The following is a 17500-nucleotide window of genomic DNA, read 5'->3' as shown; positions in this document are numbered from 1 at the left end:
TCTCCCTGTCCCCCTTGTGGGGTGGTTCTGTGTCTTCCTGTAGTTCGGGTCCTCTACCAGAGGCTTGGGAGCTCAAGGGTTCTGGCTTACCTGTTCCAGAGGTTAATCAGGTGTTGTTCCTGGAATCTGGGTTAGACTCTACCAGTTTGGGGGTCACCACCCTGAGTGCTCCTCCTACCCCTGGGACCACATCAACCTTGACCTTCCACTTCCGCGCTAGCTTTTCTTTCAACCCCTGGTACTTCTCAACCTTCTCGTGTTCCTTCTTCCTGATGTTGGTGTCAGCTGGTATCACCTCATCCATCACCACTGCCGACTCCTGCTGTTTGTCCACCACTACTGAGTCCAGTTGGTTGGCCAGTAGCTGTTTGTCAGTCTGGAAGCTGAAGGACCTTCGCCCTGTTGTTCTCCACCACTTTTGCTCGTTCTTCCCATGTACACTTTTGCAGCTAGCATCTTGCACCGTGCTACTATGTGTTGGACTGTCTCAGGAACATCCTTACACCTTGGTTCTTGTCTGGTGTGGTAGACATTGGCCTCCATGGCTCTTGTGCTGCCATGATGAGTGCCTCTGTGCTGTCTTTCATTCCAGAATGTTCCAGCCATTGGGAGGTCTTCTTGATTCCAGCCACCCCCTCAATCTGGTGGTTGTACCTGCCGTATAGGTGCTTTTCCGTCCACATCTGCTCCTCTCCCTCCTCACTCTCATCAGGTCTCAGCTGCCTGAGGCATTCACTGAGCAGTCGTCCTAAGGGGCCATCTTCTTGATGTACTCTTGGATTTTTGATGTTTCATCCTGGCTCTGATGCTCACGAGTCCTCGTCCTACGTCTTTCCACTCAGTGTACAGCCTCAGGATGCTGGACTTAGGGTGAAACCCTCCTTGCATGGTGAGGAGCTGTCTGGTCTTGATGTCTGTGGCTTCCCTCTCCTCACTTTGGCCAGCTTCTGATCCCAGCAGGTATCTGATGACCTGCAGTGCATACATGTTGACGGCTCAGACCTTGTTCTTACTGTTCAGCTAAGTTCTCAGTACTTGTCTTACTCTCTGGAGGTATTTGGTAGTGGTTGACTTCTTTGCTGCCTCCTCATGGTTTCTGTTTGCCTGTGAGATCCCAAGGTACTTGTAGTTGGTGGATGTCACCTAAATTCCCTTCTGGTAGGTCGACCCCTTCAGTTCTGATCATCTTGCCTCCCTATGTCATTGCTGTAGATCCTGGTGGTGTGGATCAGTGAGTCAGTTTCTCCCTCATTCCTGGCGTACAACTTGATGTCATCCATGTAGAGCAGGTGGCTGTTTGTTGTCCTGCTTGGGAATAAGTTTCTGGAACCACTCTTTGTGATGATCTGACTGAGGGGGTTCAGTGCAGCTAGATGCATCTATATATATTTATCATCCTCAGAGACGCGCTCTATGGAGCTCAGGTCCAGGCTAGTTAGCTTAGCCCAATGGCTGGTAGTGGGTGGAAGTGTTAGCATCAGCTAGCTCAGGTCCAGGATGCTGGTGTGTCCAGCAGGAATCCTCCTCCTCATCATCATCAGTAGCAGCAGTCGCTCTTCTAGTCCTCAACAAACCTTTGGTTCTGTTGACCCAAGTTCCAGTGGAGCTTTGGAGGTGCTGCATCAAATCACTGCGCCAGTCAGGAAAGTAGTTCCGACTTCGTGTCTGATTCTACCACAACAATGTCTCCTCATGTTAAACTGGTATTCATCACCAAGGTTACACACAACCCTCCTGATATTAATGCAGGCAGAGCCAGAGCTACGCTAACACTTCCCACCCACTACCATTCATTGTGCTAAGCTAACTAGCCTGGGTCTCAGCTCCTGAGAGAAGCATTTCTTGTGTCACTGGGACAATGGACGATAAGAGACTTTAGTTTGATACAGCACAAAGCAACTTTTTCAGTCAGTTTATCAGCTGATTGTTCCTTCTAGCACAGCTCCTGAAGAGAGTAGCACAGATGCTACTGTTGCATCAGTTACATTCTGAGGGTAGAGTATGTCCTCTCTGAGAGAAAAACATAGAATGTCATTAAAGACTTGTCTCCATGGAAACCATGTTTTGACGCTTCTACCAATTGGCTTCATGTTCTACATCAGTTCGTCTGTCTGATTGGTTGATAATAGACGCTGGGAGACACGTGCCACATATCACCTGCCAGGCATTTCTATTGTGACTTCTGAAATGTTTCTGTGTCACCAATGATGGGGACAGTGTCCGACAGTTTTACATTCTTTATTTAATACTCCACTTCTACATTTAGATTGGTTGTCACTGGGCTGCTTCATTAGAATAAAGAATATATTGCGACACCCATGTAGCTGAAATGCTGCTGTTTGTGGTCACTTTGATGGTCTCACCTCTTCCTGGGTCAACACATGGAGGCAGCATTGTTCAAGTTGTTAGCCAGACATGCTAACATTGACAATTTCAGTGCAAGCAGACAAACACATTCTTTAATGTGCTTTTTTCCTTCCTCTTACTGACTTTGAAGATGAATTTTCTGCCAAACAAACTTCTGCTCCTCTGCTTTCTGTGACCTCCGCAGGTTTGACTCCTTCCCACATTTGTCTGTCTGTTGTTGAGTAGGAAAGATTTTCTTGCTGTATTTTTAACTTAAACACAATGACCACGAGGAAGGAGTAAGAGAAGCGACTCCATGATGTCAGAACTGATTAATAGATGAATGGTGAGGTGTCAGTCACCCCCACAAAAATGCTGTAATGATCCATACAATATAGGTAAGGTAAATCTGATTGTGTGTGTGTGTGTGTGTGTGTGTGTGTGTGTGTGTGTGTGTGTGTGTGTGTGTGTGTGTGTGTGTGTGTGTGTGTGTTGTAGGCTCGCAAAGCTCTGGCTGACCGACAAAAGGACCTGGAGGTGAAAACCCAGCAGCTGGAGATCAAATTGAGCAACAAGACAGAGGAGGACATCAAGAAAGCCCGCAGGAAATCCACCCAGGCAGGTCAGAGGTCACCGCCGCTGCCGGTGTGTGTGAGAGTGAACGTGCAGGAGGGAAACAACAAATAGTTGCTGACAAACATCAGGGTTGGCTTAGCTCCTTGGACCACCAGTGTTACCAGTCAGATTGGTGGACACTGTCTTTGGACTGATCTGTTGAAAGTCCCCCTCAGTTCTTACGGCTGTGTCACGTTCTCCAGCATCATAATTCTCTTGATGTTAGTGCTCAGAGGGAATGTGAACATTCATCCAAACGTTCTACTTTTGCAGTCAGGCTTTCAGGCTGGATCCCTGATCATGTGGCTGCAAACTCACTTCCAATGCAGGGATGTTCCCTTCAAAATAAAAGCGGCAATACATCTTTATTACTGTGTGTGGTCTGAGCATATTTAAAGACTCTTGCGATGGCCTCTCTGAGGTAGAGTGGCTGTCTAGTAACCCCAGGGTTACTGGTTTGATCCTCTTGTCCCCTGTGTCCAAGTGTCCTTCAGCATGATCCTCCTGATGAGTGTTAGTGTGTGTGTGAAGGGGAGTGTGAGGATGGTGATGTTACAGCCCCTCTGACCTAAGGTCCTGGCTCCTCCCTGTCGTAGCGTGTTTGTTGTGCGTATCCTTCCCTAGGTGTCGTTTGCAGATGTTGGAACGCTGGAACAACTTCACCAGCAGCCTAGATTTTGTATATATAATTAACACATACATAGTGGTCCTCACCGTGTCCCCCCAGCAAGAAGGTTGTGGGTGGAGCCCCGGCTGCAGCACGGGGTCTTTCTGGGTGAGTCTCCATGTTCTCCCTGTTCCTGCTGGGTTCTCTCTGGTACTCCAGCTTCCTCCACAGTCCAAAGACATCAAGAGGGACCAGGTTAATCCAGACTCTAAATTGACCGTAGGCGTGGCTGGGAGAGCCAATGGTTGTAGGGATGGATGGATATACACAGTGATAGCGCCCTCTGCTGACCTTCAGGCTGCACATACACCACAGATGACCAGCAGACCTGTTTGACTGGAGTGGAGAATGACATCATGTCTCCTTCTTGTCCAGGGGATGACCTGATGCGCTGTGTGGACCTCTACAACCAGACCCAGTCCAAGTGGTTCGAGGAGATGGTGACCACCAGCATGGTAGCGCTTGCCTGTGTCAGTGAACCAAACCGCTCCTTGTCGTTTTGGCTCTGAAACTAACGGTTTGTCTTCCTGCCTCTTCAGGAGCTGGAGAAACTGGAGGTTGAACGCATCGAGTGGATCCAGCAGCATTTACGGCAGTACACAACACTGCGCCATGAAACTGACATGTTCAACCAGAGTGTGAGTCGCCGTCTCTCCTGTCACTCTGCCTCTTTTTCCTGTTTAGTTAGAAGGTGCCAAAACCAAAATCTATTCTATATTTCATTATGAGGTGCATTTACGTAGAAGATTTAAAAGATGTTCATGTCTTTATTATATTTATTTTTAATTCCACAATAAGCATGAATAGACAAATAACAATAGTCATTTATAGCATTCTTTTCATACACAGGGCTGCAAAATTCTTTTTTTCTCCTTCAGCTTCCATGTCATGTTATTATTGACACAAAATCAGCGCCAGTATTAGACACACAGGACACTCCTCTTGTGTTGTTTTCAGTAGCTCCCATGTCATGTGACACCATCAACAGGATTCATATGCTACGTCAGCCTGTTGACGTGGTCATGGATTCTATAAATACAGCAAGATGCTAGCATTCAGTTTTGTTGATGCCATCAAAGTGAAACAATCATAAATCTCCAACGGAGTTTTGCAGATGTGCGATTGAAGTTAGCGCATTAGCTGAGCCTGCGGGGGCTCAGGGGCGCCTGCCGGGGCCGAGGGAGGAACCGATCAGTGGGCCGGCTGCGAGAAGTTAGCTGCAGCCAAATATCTCAGAACATCAATATTTCACACATTTGTCTGAAAGTACATTAACATTTGTTGTCAGACTTCAAGGATTAAAAAGCCACATGTTCAGTTTTTATTCATTAAACTTGTAAATAGGGCCAAAACTTCACTTTTATTTTTTTCTTGGTTGATGTGGCCGACTTCCTCCATATTTCATCATCAGCTGATTGTGATAATAATCACTGGTTCAATCAGGCTGTGGGTGTGGAACAGGTTTGACCAGAGCAGGGTTATCTGGGTCTTTGGCGATGAAGACAAAGATAATTGCTGACCACTGGATTAACTATTTAGACTGAAACTGATAGGGACAATTGATGTTTGATTACCAACTATGTGATCAATAACAGAGATTTTTGTTCAGGAGAATTGGACCTCCTGATGTGTGATGTTGATGTTTCAGATGGTCGAGCCAGTGGATCAGCTGCTCCAGACTGTGGACCCTGCCAAAGACCGGGAGCTGTGGGTGAAGGACAATAAAACCGGCGAGGTGCGACCGGTAGATTTGGACATATAGACCCAAGACCCCTCTGACCTGGAGTTATAGACCCTCCTGACCTGGACGTATAGACTTGCTGAGAACCCCCTGACCTGAACATGCAGACCCGCTCCACCTGGATATAACCTGGATATATAGACACCCCCCCCCCCGGGACTCCCTTGACTTGGACATATAGACTTGCTGAGAGGCCCATTGTCTGGACACATACACCCCCTAACGTGGACATATGGACCTTCCTCACCTTGACATATAGACCCTCCTGACCTGGACATATAGACCTTCCTGACCTGGACATATAGACCCTACTGACCTGGACAAATAGACCTTCCTGACCTGGACATATGGATCCCACTGACATGGACATATAGACCTTCTTGACCTTGACATATAGACCCACCTGACCTGGACATATAGACCTTCCTGACCTGGACATATAGACCTTCCTGACCTGGACATATAGACCTTCCTAACCTGGACACATAGACCTTCCTAACCTGGACATATAGACCTTCCTAACCTGGACATATAGACCTTCCTAACCTTGACATATAGACCTTCCTGACCTGGACATACAGACCCTCCTGACCTGGACATATAGACCTTCCTTACCTTGACATATAGACCCTCCTGACCTGGACATATAGACCTTCCTAACCTGGACATATAGACCCTCCTGACCTGGACATATAGACCTTCCTGACCTTGACATATAGACCCTCCTGACCTGGACATATAGACCTTCCTGACCTGGAATTATAGACCTTCCTGACCTGGAATTATAGACCTTCCTGACCTGGACATATCGACCTTCCTGACCTGGACATATAGACCCTCCTGACCTGGACATATAGACCTTCCTAACCTGGACATATAGACCTTCCTAACCTGGACATATAGACCTTCCTAACCTGGACATATGGACCCCACTGACATGGACATGTAGACCTTCCTAACCTGGACATATAGACCTTCCTGACCTGGACATATAGACCTTCCTAACCTGGACATATAGACCCTCCTAACCTGGACATATAGACCTTCCTGACCTTGACGTATAGACCCTCCTGACCTGGACATATAGACCTTCCTGACCTGGACATATGAACCCCACTGACATGGATATGTAGACCTTCTTGACCTTGACATATAGAGCCTCCTGACCTGGACATATAGACCTTCCTCACCTTGACATATAGACCCTCCTGACCTGGACATATAGACCTTCCTCACCTTGACATATAGACCCTCCTGACCTGGACATATAGACCTTCCTGACCTGGACATATAGACCCTCATGACCTGGACATATAGACCTTCCTGACCTTGACATATAGACCTTCCTGACCTGGACATATAGACCTTCCTGACCTGGACATATAGACCTTCCTAACCTGGACATATCGACCTTCCTGACCTTGACATATAGACACTCCTGACCTGGACAAATAGACCCCCCTGACATGGACATATAGACATTCCTGCCCTTGACATATAGACCTTGCTAACCTGGACATATAGACCCTCCTAACCTGGTCTTATAGACCCTCCTAACCTGGACATATAGACCTTCCTGACCTGAAACATACAGACCTTCCTGACCTTGACATATAGACCTTCCTGACCTGGACATATAGACCTTCCTGACCTGGACATATAGACCTTCCTAACCTGGACATATCGACCTTCCTGACCTTGACATATAGACACTCCTGACCTGGACAAATAGACCCCCCTGACATGGACATATAGACATTCCTGCCCTTGACATATAGACCTTGCTAACCTGGACATATAGACCCTCCTAACCTGGTCTTATAGACCCTCCTAACCTGGACATATAGACCTTCCTGACCTGAAACATACAGACCTTTCCGACCTGGACATATAGACCTTCCTAACCTGGACATATAGACCTTCCTAACCTGGACATATAGACCCTCCTGACCTGGACATATAGACCTTCCTGACCTGGACATATAGACCTTCCTGACCTGGACATATGGACCCCACTGACATGGACATATAGACCCTCCTGGCCTGGACATATAGACCTTCCTCACCTTGACATATAGACCCTCCTGACCTGGACATATAGACCTTCCTGACCTGGACATATAGACCCTCATGACCTGGACATATAGACCTTCCTGACCTGGACATATAGACCTTCCTGACCTGGACATATAGACCTTCCTGACCTGGACATATAGACCTTTCTAACCTGGACATATAGACCTTCCTGACCTTGACATATAGACACTCCTGACCTGGACAAATAGACCCCCCTGACATGGACATATAGACATTCCTGCCCTTGACATATAGACCCTCCTAACCTGGTCTTATAGACCCTCCTAACCTGGACATATAGACCTTCCTGACCTGGACATACAGACCTTTCCGACCTGGACATATAGACCTTCCTAACCTGGACATATAGACCTTCCTAACCTGGACATATAGACCTTCCTAACCTGGACATATAGACCCTCCTAACCTGGACATACAGACCTTCCTAACCTGGACATATAGACCTTCCTAACCTGGACATATAGACCTTCCTGACCTGGACATACAGACCTTCCTAACCTGGACATATAGACCTTCCTAACCTGGACATATAGACCCTCCTAACCTGGACATATAGACCTTCCTGACCTTTTTTCAGTATTTCGACATGCCCGCAGTCCCAGAACTCTTGAAGAACCACTGATCCAGGGACGGTGCATGTTCCTCTGACTGGATGACCCGGAGCATAAGTCCAGTCGTGAGCAGCCGTACAAGTACCAGCATGTTCCTTCTAAATTTAACCCTTTCATAACCAACATTAGCTTACTGAATGCCATTCAACATATTCGACTGTTGACCTGTAGTAAAATAGAGATGATGAAACAAATAATAATGTATTTTGAATTGTTAAGTTCAATCAAAACTTTTCCAATTTGAGTAAACCAAACAACAAAATCTAATTATTGATATTACCTTTATTTTAGATACGGATATTGGAGAATATTGAAATCTCAGAATGAATATGATATATTTTCATATTTTGCAGGTTTTTTCTTTGGTGGATCTGCATGTTTTGGATATTTGCTGTTTGTGGAGAACTGTGGAACCATGATGGCTGTTGTGGTGTAGTGACAAAGTTCTAATCACTGAATTTTTACACGATGTGTTCTCCATCTTGTGAGAGTCCTTTTGGGAGCTGACGAAACACAAACCCCGTGTACAACGTTAATATCCGATAACCTCAAATAAAAATATGGAAGACCAGTGCTGCCATAATTGAACAACATAACAAATTTTTTTAAAAATCCGGCAATAAATAAATAGTATCAATAATAATAATGGCAATATTCATGATAATTTAAATAAATATTTTAAGATTAATGCCTAGATCATCATATAAATGTGCAGGTTAATTTTACGTACAAATGTGAGAGAACTAAAAACACCAATAATTTGAAAATGACTAAACATTAAAGATTAGATTGAGAAATAAAAACTCTTTTAAAGATGTTGTGTGTGTAATTTTCTAATTAACCTGCATATTTTTTGATATGTGAGGCTTGTATCTCCATATTTCTTATTCGTTATTTAATCCATTTTGTCTTGAATAATTTATCAATCAATTATTGATCATGGCAGTTCTGGTCCTCCGTACTGTTACAAAAAAACACACATATGGTGTTTTGGAATGTGAGTAGGATGAAGCATCCACACGTCATGATGTGGTGGATCCGGTTTTGGGCCCATCCTGAGGAAAAAGGTGGTCCAAATTACACTGAAACACCTTTTAGTGCCTAACAGTTAAATACCTGGAATGTCCTTGATAATATTCTGAAACAGTGTACATTTGTACATACTGGCTCCACGTACTTGCTGTTTCTTCTGTTCGTGTTATTTTGGGTGAAAGTACTGAGAACTCCTCACCCAGGTGTTTGGTAATGAGGCGGGGCCACACGCAGCAGGAAGTAGAATTCACCAATGATTTCATGTGAAAGAGAAAGAAGACTAGACATTTTGGACGACTGATCTGATATTTAGGATCAGTGGGTCGGAAGCCTGTGTGTGTGTGTGTGCGTGTGCGTGTGTGTGTGTGTGTGTGTGTGTGTGTGTGTGTGTGTGTGTGCGTGCGTGTGTGTGTGTGTTTGTCATTTTAACTTTCCTGTGACAGAAGCCAATCAAAAACTTCAAATCCAGCTGCCAGTCTCAAGAAAAAATTGCTAAAAAATTGTGCATTATGTTCACTTTTTTAACATTATTTTTGTAATGAAGAAACATTTTTATTTGAATCAGGTGGATTCACTTTGCTCTCACGCTATTTCTCCAGCACAGGTTTAAATATCTGTTATCGGTGTTTTATCAGTGTGTCAGTGTCGTACGCTAAACGGTGTTTTGTTCCAGCTAAATGTTCTGGAAGGGAACCAGCTGTCTGATGATGAGTTCACATGGATGTTTTCAGAATGTTTCATTGTAGCTGTCCAGACTGTGTGAAAGTCCAAAATAAACCTCCTCTCTGAAACATTACATGTGTTATTATGTAACTGTATAGAGATCTCTGAATCAGTTGTTTTCAGTAATTGCCTGAAGATGATTTTGACCTTTAGGCCAGCTTACAGGGTCAAAGGTCGCTGGCATCCCACTAGCACAGATGGGAGGGTAACGCAGGTGCGTCCTCGGATGAACCCACGCTGAAAACATCAGGCAGAGAAATACAATGTAGTGTTTTTGACAGCAACTGTAAGGAGAAGAAGCTGCATGTACTTAATATGCAGCTAACAGTTGTATTCATTTTGAATTCATATGTAAAATCTTGTCAGTTCGTTGTTTGGTTATTAGGTAGCAGTATAAGGTAAAACATGACGCCTCGTTTCTCTGTACGTAGCCGTGGAGGCTGGAGCCCTCCGTCAGCGCCCGTGTGTGTAAAGCTCCTCCCTCTGTTTGTTTCCTGTCAGGTGGTACATCAGGTGCCTCAAACCCGTTGAAAATAATCTAACCTTTGTCTCCAATCCAAGACAGTGAGCAGGCAAGCAGGCTATTGCTCGCTCTGCAGTGTTCCACACAGATGTTCCCAAATGTAATATCTGATTCATGATACTACTAGTTAATTCATTTGAAAGTAGTAAGTTCGTGTACAATAATACCGTCTGTGTGGCATAAAAACACTGGTTACAATACTTTTGCATTATTTCAACAAGATAACCACAGATAACCTGAAAGAGAACAATTAACTTGTTCCCTCAAGATAACAAGCTTTGTCACGATGAAACAAATCAGCATTAAAAAGGTCACTCTAAATGCAACCTTGTCTTCTCCAGTCATGAGGGTCAGTGAGAGAAGCTCTCATCTTTAGTGACCTCAAATATTCACTCAACCTGTTTTCACAAAACCACTCGATATAAACCTTTATTGTTCACAGGACAACGCCACAAAATGAGATATTTCCCACTTGCTGACGTGCTACTAAATCAGAGAAAGCAGAGCTGAATATTGGTGCGTGCATCTTCTATCCTTGTGATCAACACATCTGTCTATCTTGTAGAAGGCAAATGATTTGAGAACCTTCCCAGTCATTGTGTTTGATTCTCTAATTGTTCCACACTGAGCAACTAGTTTGCTACAAATCTCCAAACAGAAAATGAAACAAGAAGTTTTCTTCACGGTGGCATCACCTGAGTAACGAGCTTGTTTGTCTCAACTGACCTTCAGCTGATAATCGGATGACTGATGCAGGCGGATTGGAAGGCGAGCCTAATTCCTCCTCGCAGAGCTCTGGAGGCGACGTTCTCGCTATCAGACTAATGAAGAGTGAAAACAAGCACTACATGTAAATCAGGTTAGGAAGTTTTTACTCTTTCTTACACAGCCACAGCGTGACTGCGTTGCTCTAAATTAATCTTCCGGATTGTTTGTTTCGGGAAGAAGCTGGATGACAATGTTGGATAGACTGTGAAACAGAATTCCAACTTTGAACTTAAAACAACTAAACTAAAACATCTGAGTATGTCAGAGAACCCCAGTGCTTCGGAGGTGGGCCAGGGTCCCGGTCACTCTGAGCCACAGGGGAAGAAACTGGATTTTAGTTACTTTGACATTGATTTTTCTCAGATTTTGGGACCATTCTGGTTTCCATATGTGGTTCAGGGAAAACTGACCGATCCTGAGGTTGAGCAATGCAGTGCAGAGGAGGTGGAACGTAATTGCTTGTCTGCTATCGATGGTTTAACCCCTCAACACCTAAAGGGACTTCCATTGGCACCTGTGGGCTTTAGCACCCCTCCTAGCGCATCGTTCTTCTATGCCAGTTTTCGAGTGCTTGTCACAGTCCTGTGTGTAAGGTGTGATCCAGCCCTATAGATGTTTCTAATCTGACATGAAGAGACAGCAAGTGGAGGAGGAGGTGGCTACACCAGAAACCTGTGGTCAGAGTTCTAGCCTGGTTCATAAAGTCTGTGCACAATGAGTCTATTAGCACAATTTGATGTTAGCTAGCCGTGCGGACGTGGTGAGATTCCCTTCAACTCACTGAATGACACTAGTAACCAGCTGGAATGCTTTTTATCGAACTTATTTGCTTTGACCATTTACGTCATCTGTGTCCTCTGTCAAGCACTTTGGCTTGCCACTGGTATGAAATGTGCTAAACAAGTCAGTTCCTTTTTTCTTGTATCAAATATAAAGAATTCACTGAAAAATTTTGGCTGTTGGCGCAAAAACAGAAACAGCAACATGTGTGAAGCAGACACAGCCAGACCATGAAGACTATCGCTTCTTCTCTCTCAGCTTGTCTTTAATCTTCTGGGGTTCGTCGTACTGGATCAAGCGCAGGATGTCCTTGTTGTCCATCACACCCTGAATGAACTCCCCCTCTGAGATCTTATCTGGGGAAGGACATAAACATTCAGTGAGATAGAAAATACCTGAGGCAGTTGTTGAAGATGTTGAACTCTGACTCACCGTTATCCTTCTTCCCGAAGAATTCCCAGATTTTCTCCGCCCTCTTCTCTGGCGTGTTTTCATCGTCTGGGAGGTTCTTCTGGTCATCAGCAGGGATCATGTTGAATATGGACTGCAGGAAAGAAAGAAAGCTAATTTTGAATGTCATCATGAAACAAAAGTAATCGTTTGAACAGGCCCCCCCCCATCCCAATCTGGTAGTCCCGTACCCGGCCAGAGTTACTGGAGTACTTGTGCCAGCCACATGTTCTTTCTATCGTCTCAGGATTCACTCAGTGATGCAATAACAGCTGATTCCTGGAGGGTGAACCTCCACCAAGCACCAGATCCGGACCCAGTTCTGGATGCTAAAACCTAATTTCGATCACCCTAGTCCTGACTACTCAGTTTCATCCAAATCCATTTACAAGTTTTGAGATTTTCTGCTAACAGACAAACATGAATTTAGCCCAATAAATACTTCAATGCTGCAATCCACTCAACTTGACATGTATTTTTAAAAATAGCACCTCAATCTCGGTGTCATGTTATTATTTAGTCGTGAAGATCATCAGTGGCAGCAGCTCTGGGGTTCTATCTTATGCACGGTGCTGGCTGGCGCCTGGTCAAGCTCAAGTGTCATAGCTAGTTTCGCCCCTTAACCAGCCAATGAACTTGTGCTCAGTCTTCCCCATTTGCTACATTTGTGAATGATGCGATTTTTCTCAACAGGTGTGAGTTGTACTTGGTAAACTGCTCCATTTATATAAACAGTGGGAACCAAGAGGGAACATTTGAGGGGAAAAAATGTAACAATAAAAGCAAAACAAGTGAAGTCCCATGCAAAGTTGGATCAATCATTGGAACCTAAAAAGCACAGAACAGTTTCGATGTAAATGTTGACCAAGATGGCCCCGTCAAAGAGAAAAAGATCATCTGGCCAACGAGATCTGGGATTCCCATCACGGTCATGTTAGACATAATTACTGTTTCAAAATCACAGCATGCACGACAACATTCAGGCAGAAGTTCTGTGAATATTAGTTGATAAATAGCGACTCATCAGGTGAATGAAGGGAGATGTCGATCATGTAACTGACTTCAGGGAGATCTGATCTCAAACAGCAGCGTGAGTCTTCTGGTGTAACTACCCGAACAATCTCCTGGATCTCGTTTTTGCTGATGGTTCCGTTCCCATCTACATCATACAGGGCAAAGGCCCACTCCAGCTTCTGCAGAGTCTTCCCCCCTGAGGTCAGGTGCAGGGCCACGATGTACTCCTTGAAGTCCAAGGTACCGTCTGCATTGGTGTCAAAGCTCCTGAATACGTGGCGAGCGTAGGCAGTGGGGTCTGCGTTGGGGAAGAAGCTGGCGTAGATGCCCTCAAACTGCTCCTTGCTGATCTTCCCACTGGGACACTCCTTCAGGAAAGACTGGTACCAGGTACACAGCTCAGCCTCCGAGTATTTGGTGTTGGATTTCAGTTCTTCCAGCAGCTCCTTGGACAGAGCGCTGCTCTTGGTGTTCCCCATGCTGCCAACGGACTCTTTTTTTCTGCCTTGTTTGGGGTAAAACTTCCACAGCACTGGTTCCTCTGCTTCGTGTCAATGTGGCAAATGAGATTATGTTCATCACTACCCTGGACCCAGTCAGCTCAGTGGAGGATTAAAAGGATAACCACGTCACACCTCCACGGCTCCTTTTACAAGACAGTTCAATGCTGTGTTTACAAGCAGATGATTAAACACAACAGGTGGCTGAGAGGTCGACGCCCAGAGCCTTCACACCTTGAACAGCGTTTTTACTCAAATGAGAGCAGAAGCATCCACCAAAACCACATTTACTCTTTACTGGGGAGCTCAGTAGAAGCACTGTGCTGTAATCGTCACTTTATCCATTCATCTTTTTATAATCCCTTTCATCGCCTTCCTTCAAGTTGAAGCTAACTTCCTGTTGGACAACAAACACACCTCACCCATGAAAGCTAACTTCCTGTTAGACCACAAAAACGCCTCACCCCTGGTTTCTTACATGATGAGGAGGCCAATTATTGCTTGGAGCTTGTGGTTCCGGTGGCAGCAGCAGAATCAAACCATGACAATGAGGCTGATTTTCACCACACCTGGTGGAGGAGCGGAACCAGAGCCAAAGAAGAACCCATTGTGTTAAGGCTCAGATGAGTCATAGCGCCACCTGGTGACAGCAGAAAATTCAACACCGATGTCCTCCTGGTGATTGGACGGGATCCGCTCAGACAGGGTCAGAACCTCCTTCAGAACCTGGTGATGGGTCACTGTGAAGACATTGGTTGCAGTGGTGAGGAGGCGGCCATGTTTGATATCTGACCATAGAACAGGAAGCTGCAGTAACTGGAGTCACATGACTCAGATCTTTGATGACAGTCCTGTGACGTCTACAAGCTGAATTTAAGTCATAGCGCCACACGGTGGTTACAGGAAGTACAACTGATGGAACAAACACCACAATGATCTTAAGCTACATCACGAACAGGAAGTGTGTGTTCTCCAGCGCCCCCTAGCGGAGGCATCAGTCTGCTCCTCCCACTCAGTCTATGGGGCAGGGAGTGGGGCTCCACCCATCAATGCTTGGTTGATGTTGGGTCTAACTCACCATTGTATCGCTGTCCACTCTCTGAGTACTCTCTGGTGTTGTTAACCTTGATCTATAATGCGGTTATACTGCAGTATTGAAGTAGCGAAGCTTCCCTGTGCAGTAGTGAGGCTGCTCTCCAGTGTGACAGTCTCAGGCCAGATTAAAGTCCATCTGCTGCAGCGGTGCAGTGACTGTTTCTTAAGCACTCCTGTGGGTGGAGACCCTCAGCAGGGACGGATGGGTCTGGTGGTCCTGGTGGGCCAGGCTGGCGTAGAGGGACTGAGGGCGTGGTGGGAGGGGGGGCCTGGTCTGTAAGCTGCGTGTGACTCTGATATGGTGACTGGGTCTCAAATCCAGCTATTTCCTCTCCTCCAGGACAAAGTTCCTGTTGAGTTACAGCCGGCTTGTCACGGCGGGGCCACATTTAGCTAGAATCCAAGGGACCCCTTTGGGACCCTGAGAGACCCAGGACCCCTGGGGGACCCTGAGAGACCCTGAGGGACCCCTGTGGGACCCTGAGAGATCCCGTGGGACCCCGTGGGACCTTTGCAGGACCTTAAGAGACCATAAGAGACCCCTGGGGGACCCTGACAGGCCCTGAGGGATCCTAAACCATTAATCCATCCATTTCTAGGGCTTATCCTGTTAAGGGTCACAGAATGATGTTTTGTGCTCGTGTGTGTGTGTGTGTGTGTGTGTGTGTGTGTGTGTGTGTGTGTGTGTGTGTGTGTGTGTGTGTGTGTGTGTATATATACAGGTGCCGGTCATAATTAGAATATCATGAAAAAGTTGATTTATTCCAGTAATTCCATTCAAAAAGTGAAACTTGTATATTCTACTCATTCATTCCACACAGACTGATAGATTTCAACTCTTTATTTCTTTTAATTTTGATGATTATAACTGACAACTGATGAAAACCCCAAATTCAGTATCAGAACAATAGAATATTGTAAAAAGCCTTGTAGACACCTGGTGCCACACTCTCATCAGCTAATTAACTCCAAACGCCTGCGAGGCCTTTAACAGGTCTCTCAGTCTGGTTCTGTAGGCTACACAATCATGGAGGACTGCTGACGTGACCGTTCTCCAAAAGACCACCTTTGACACCATGACCAAGGAGCTAAGACACAGAAGGTCACTGCTACAGAGGCTGGCTGCTCTCTGAGCTCAGTGTCCAAGCACATTGATAGAGAGGCGAAGGGAAGGAAAAGATGTGGTAGAAACAAGTGTACAAGCAATGGGGATAACGCACCCTGGAGAGGGTTGGGAAACAAAACCCCTTCAAAAATGAGCACCAGGCACAGACGCAGGCATGGGTTTCAGCTGTCGCACTCCTTGTGTCCAGCCTCTCTTCAACAAGAGACAGCGTCAGAAGCGTCCTGGCTGGGCCAAAGACAAGAGGACTGGACTGCTGCTGCCTGGTCCAAAGTTATGATTGCTGATGAAAGTAAATGTTGCATTTCCTTTGGAAGTCAAGGTCCCAGCGTCTGGAGAAGGAGAGAAGAGGCACCGAATCCAAAAAAGTGAAACTTGTATAATGTATACATTATACTGCATTGCTGCAGTAATTCAGGCAAAAGGAGCCCCAACCAAGTATTGAGTGCTGTACGTGCTCATTCTTTTCATGTTCATACATTTCAGTTAGCCAACATTTCTGAAAATCTTGTTTTTATATTGGTCTGAAGTAATATTTTAATTTTCTGAGATACGGAATTTGGGATTTTCATCAGCTGTCAGTTATCATCATCAAACACTTGAACCCTATCAGTCTGTGTGGAATGAATGTATACAAGTGTCACTTTTTGAATGGAATCACTGAAATCGTTTCATGATATTCTGATGATATGACCAGCACCTGCGTGTCCTGTAGGCTTCTGGGTGCAGCCTCACAATCAACCAAAGAAAAATCAGGTCGTTGAACTTCAGGTGAAACTTTGCGATTTTAACTTTATTTCACTCGGCTCCATTTGCCTTGATTTGTTCGGCACCAGATGCTTTGATCTTCATCTGTTGAAGTCCAATTGTTTCTGACTTGTGCGACGTGACCTGTAATCCAGGAGTCGGCTGGTGCTCAGTTTACCTGCCACTGCTAAACCAGATTAGCAAACCCCAATCGTTCTCCAGCCAAATGTCGTCTCCAACTTTACGTAATCACATGGAATGTAGGTTTTGTCATCAAATGTACAGAGTGCGGTTCATCAGAGGGAGCAGCAGGCTTGCCCATCTGGGGGTGGGCGTGTGGGGTGCTGTGATATGACTGAAGTCAGACGTGCCTGTGTTTGTTATGTAAGGCGGATGAGTCCGGAGGCTATTCTGGCTTAGAGCTTCATCAGGTGTAGTTGGATTTGTGTCCGTGTCTCCGCAGCTGCATTACACAGAAGCCAATGTTCACCGTAATCTGTGTTCAGGGGAATGACTGAGCTTCCCGGGGATGAACCTGTCCTGCCGCCGCAGCAGGTGGAGCAGCACCGCCACTGGGTGGTGTCTGGACCTCCTGAGTCAAAGGTGCGGGAGCCTTTTGGATCTACAGGCCAGAAGTTTAGAACTGCAGCGGTTCCACAGCTACATCC

The 17500-nt window shown here is 45.6% G+C and overlaps 2 protein-coding genes across 3 annotated transcripts in view; one reads left to right on the top strand and one right to left on the bottom strand.

Annotated features, from left to right (window-relative positions):
• gas7a (growth arrest-specific 7a) overlaps positions 1 to 6908 on the top strand; it is a 25453-nt gene extending 18545 nt beyond the window's left edge. The window contains exons 7-10 of the mRNA XM_086186095.1: positions 2845 to 2968; positions 4004 to 4083; positions 4168 to 4266; positions 5277 to 6908. Coding sequence (XP_086042221.1) covers positions 2845 to 2968; positions 4004 to 4083; positions 4168 to 4266; positions 5277 to 5390 — 417 coding nt within the window. The 3' untranslated portion in view covers positions 5391 to 6908. The remainder of the gene's footprint in view (positions 1 to 2844; positions 2969 to 4003; positions 4084 to 4167; positions 4267 to 5276) is intronic.
• Positions 6909 to 8340: 1432 nt separating this feature from the next.
• rcvrna (recoverin a) lies at positions 8341 to 13950 on the bottom strand. 2 transcript variants are annotated; one of them, XM_086186096.1, is made up of 3 exons: positions 13415 to 13950; positions 12336 to 12447; positions 8341 to 12259 (listed from the first exon to the last, which is right to left on the bottom strand). In XM_086186096.1, exons 1-3 carry the CDS (start codon positions 13844 to 13846, stop codon positions 12141 to 12143), a joined length of 663 nt encoding a protein of 220 aa, XP_086042222.1. In that variant the 5' UTR covers positions 13847 to 13950; the 3' UTR covers positions 8341 to 12140. The 2 variants fall into 2 exon arrangements, with proteins under 2 accessions (XP_086042222.1, XP_086042223.1); XM_086186097.1 differs by having other exon boundaries at positions 8345 to 12259; positions 13466 to 13949.
• Between the last annotated feature and the right edge of the window lie 3550 nt (positions 13951 to 17500).

This window comes from Aulostomus chinensis, chromosome 18 (genome assembly GCF_037954235.1).
Source record: "Aulostomus chinensis isolate RoL2024-O1b breed Wild chromosome 18, RoL_Achi_v1.0, whole genome shotgun sequence".
Taxonomy (NCBI): Eukaryota; Metazoa; Chordata; class Actinopteri; order Syngnathiformes; family Aulostomidae; genus Aulostomus; species Aulostomus chinensis.
The sequence above is the reverse complement of the archived record's forward strand: the minus strand, read 5'-3'. Positions and strand labels throughout refer to the sequence as shown.

Bases quoted from the DNA above. Each gene is read 5' to 3' on its own strand.
- rcvrna (XM_086186096.1), bottom strand. From the start codon at position 13,846: ATGGGGAACACCAAGAGCAGCGCTCTGTCCAAGGAGCTGCTGGAAGAA. The intron at 12,448-13,414 runs GTCAGTTACATG...TCTTTCCTGCAG, and splicing joins TGAGATCAGATCTCCCTGAA to TCCATATTCAACATGATCCC. The intron at 12,260-12,335 runs GTGAGTCAGAGT...GTCCTTCCCCAG, and splicing joins CTTCGGGAAGAAGGATAACG to ATAAGATCTCAGAGGGGGAG.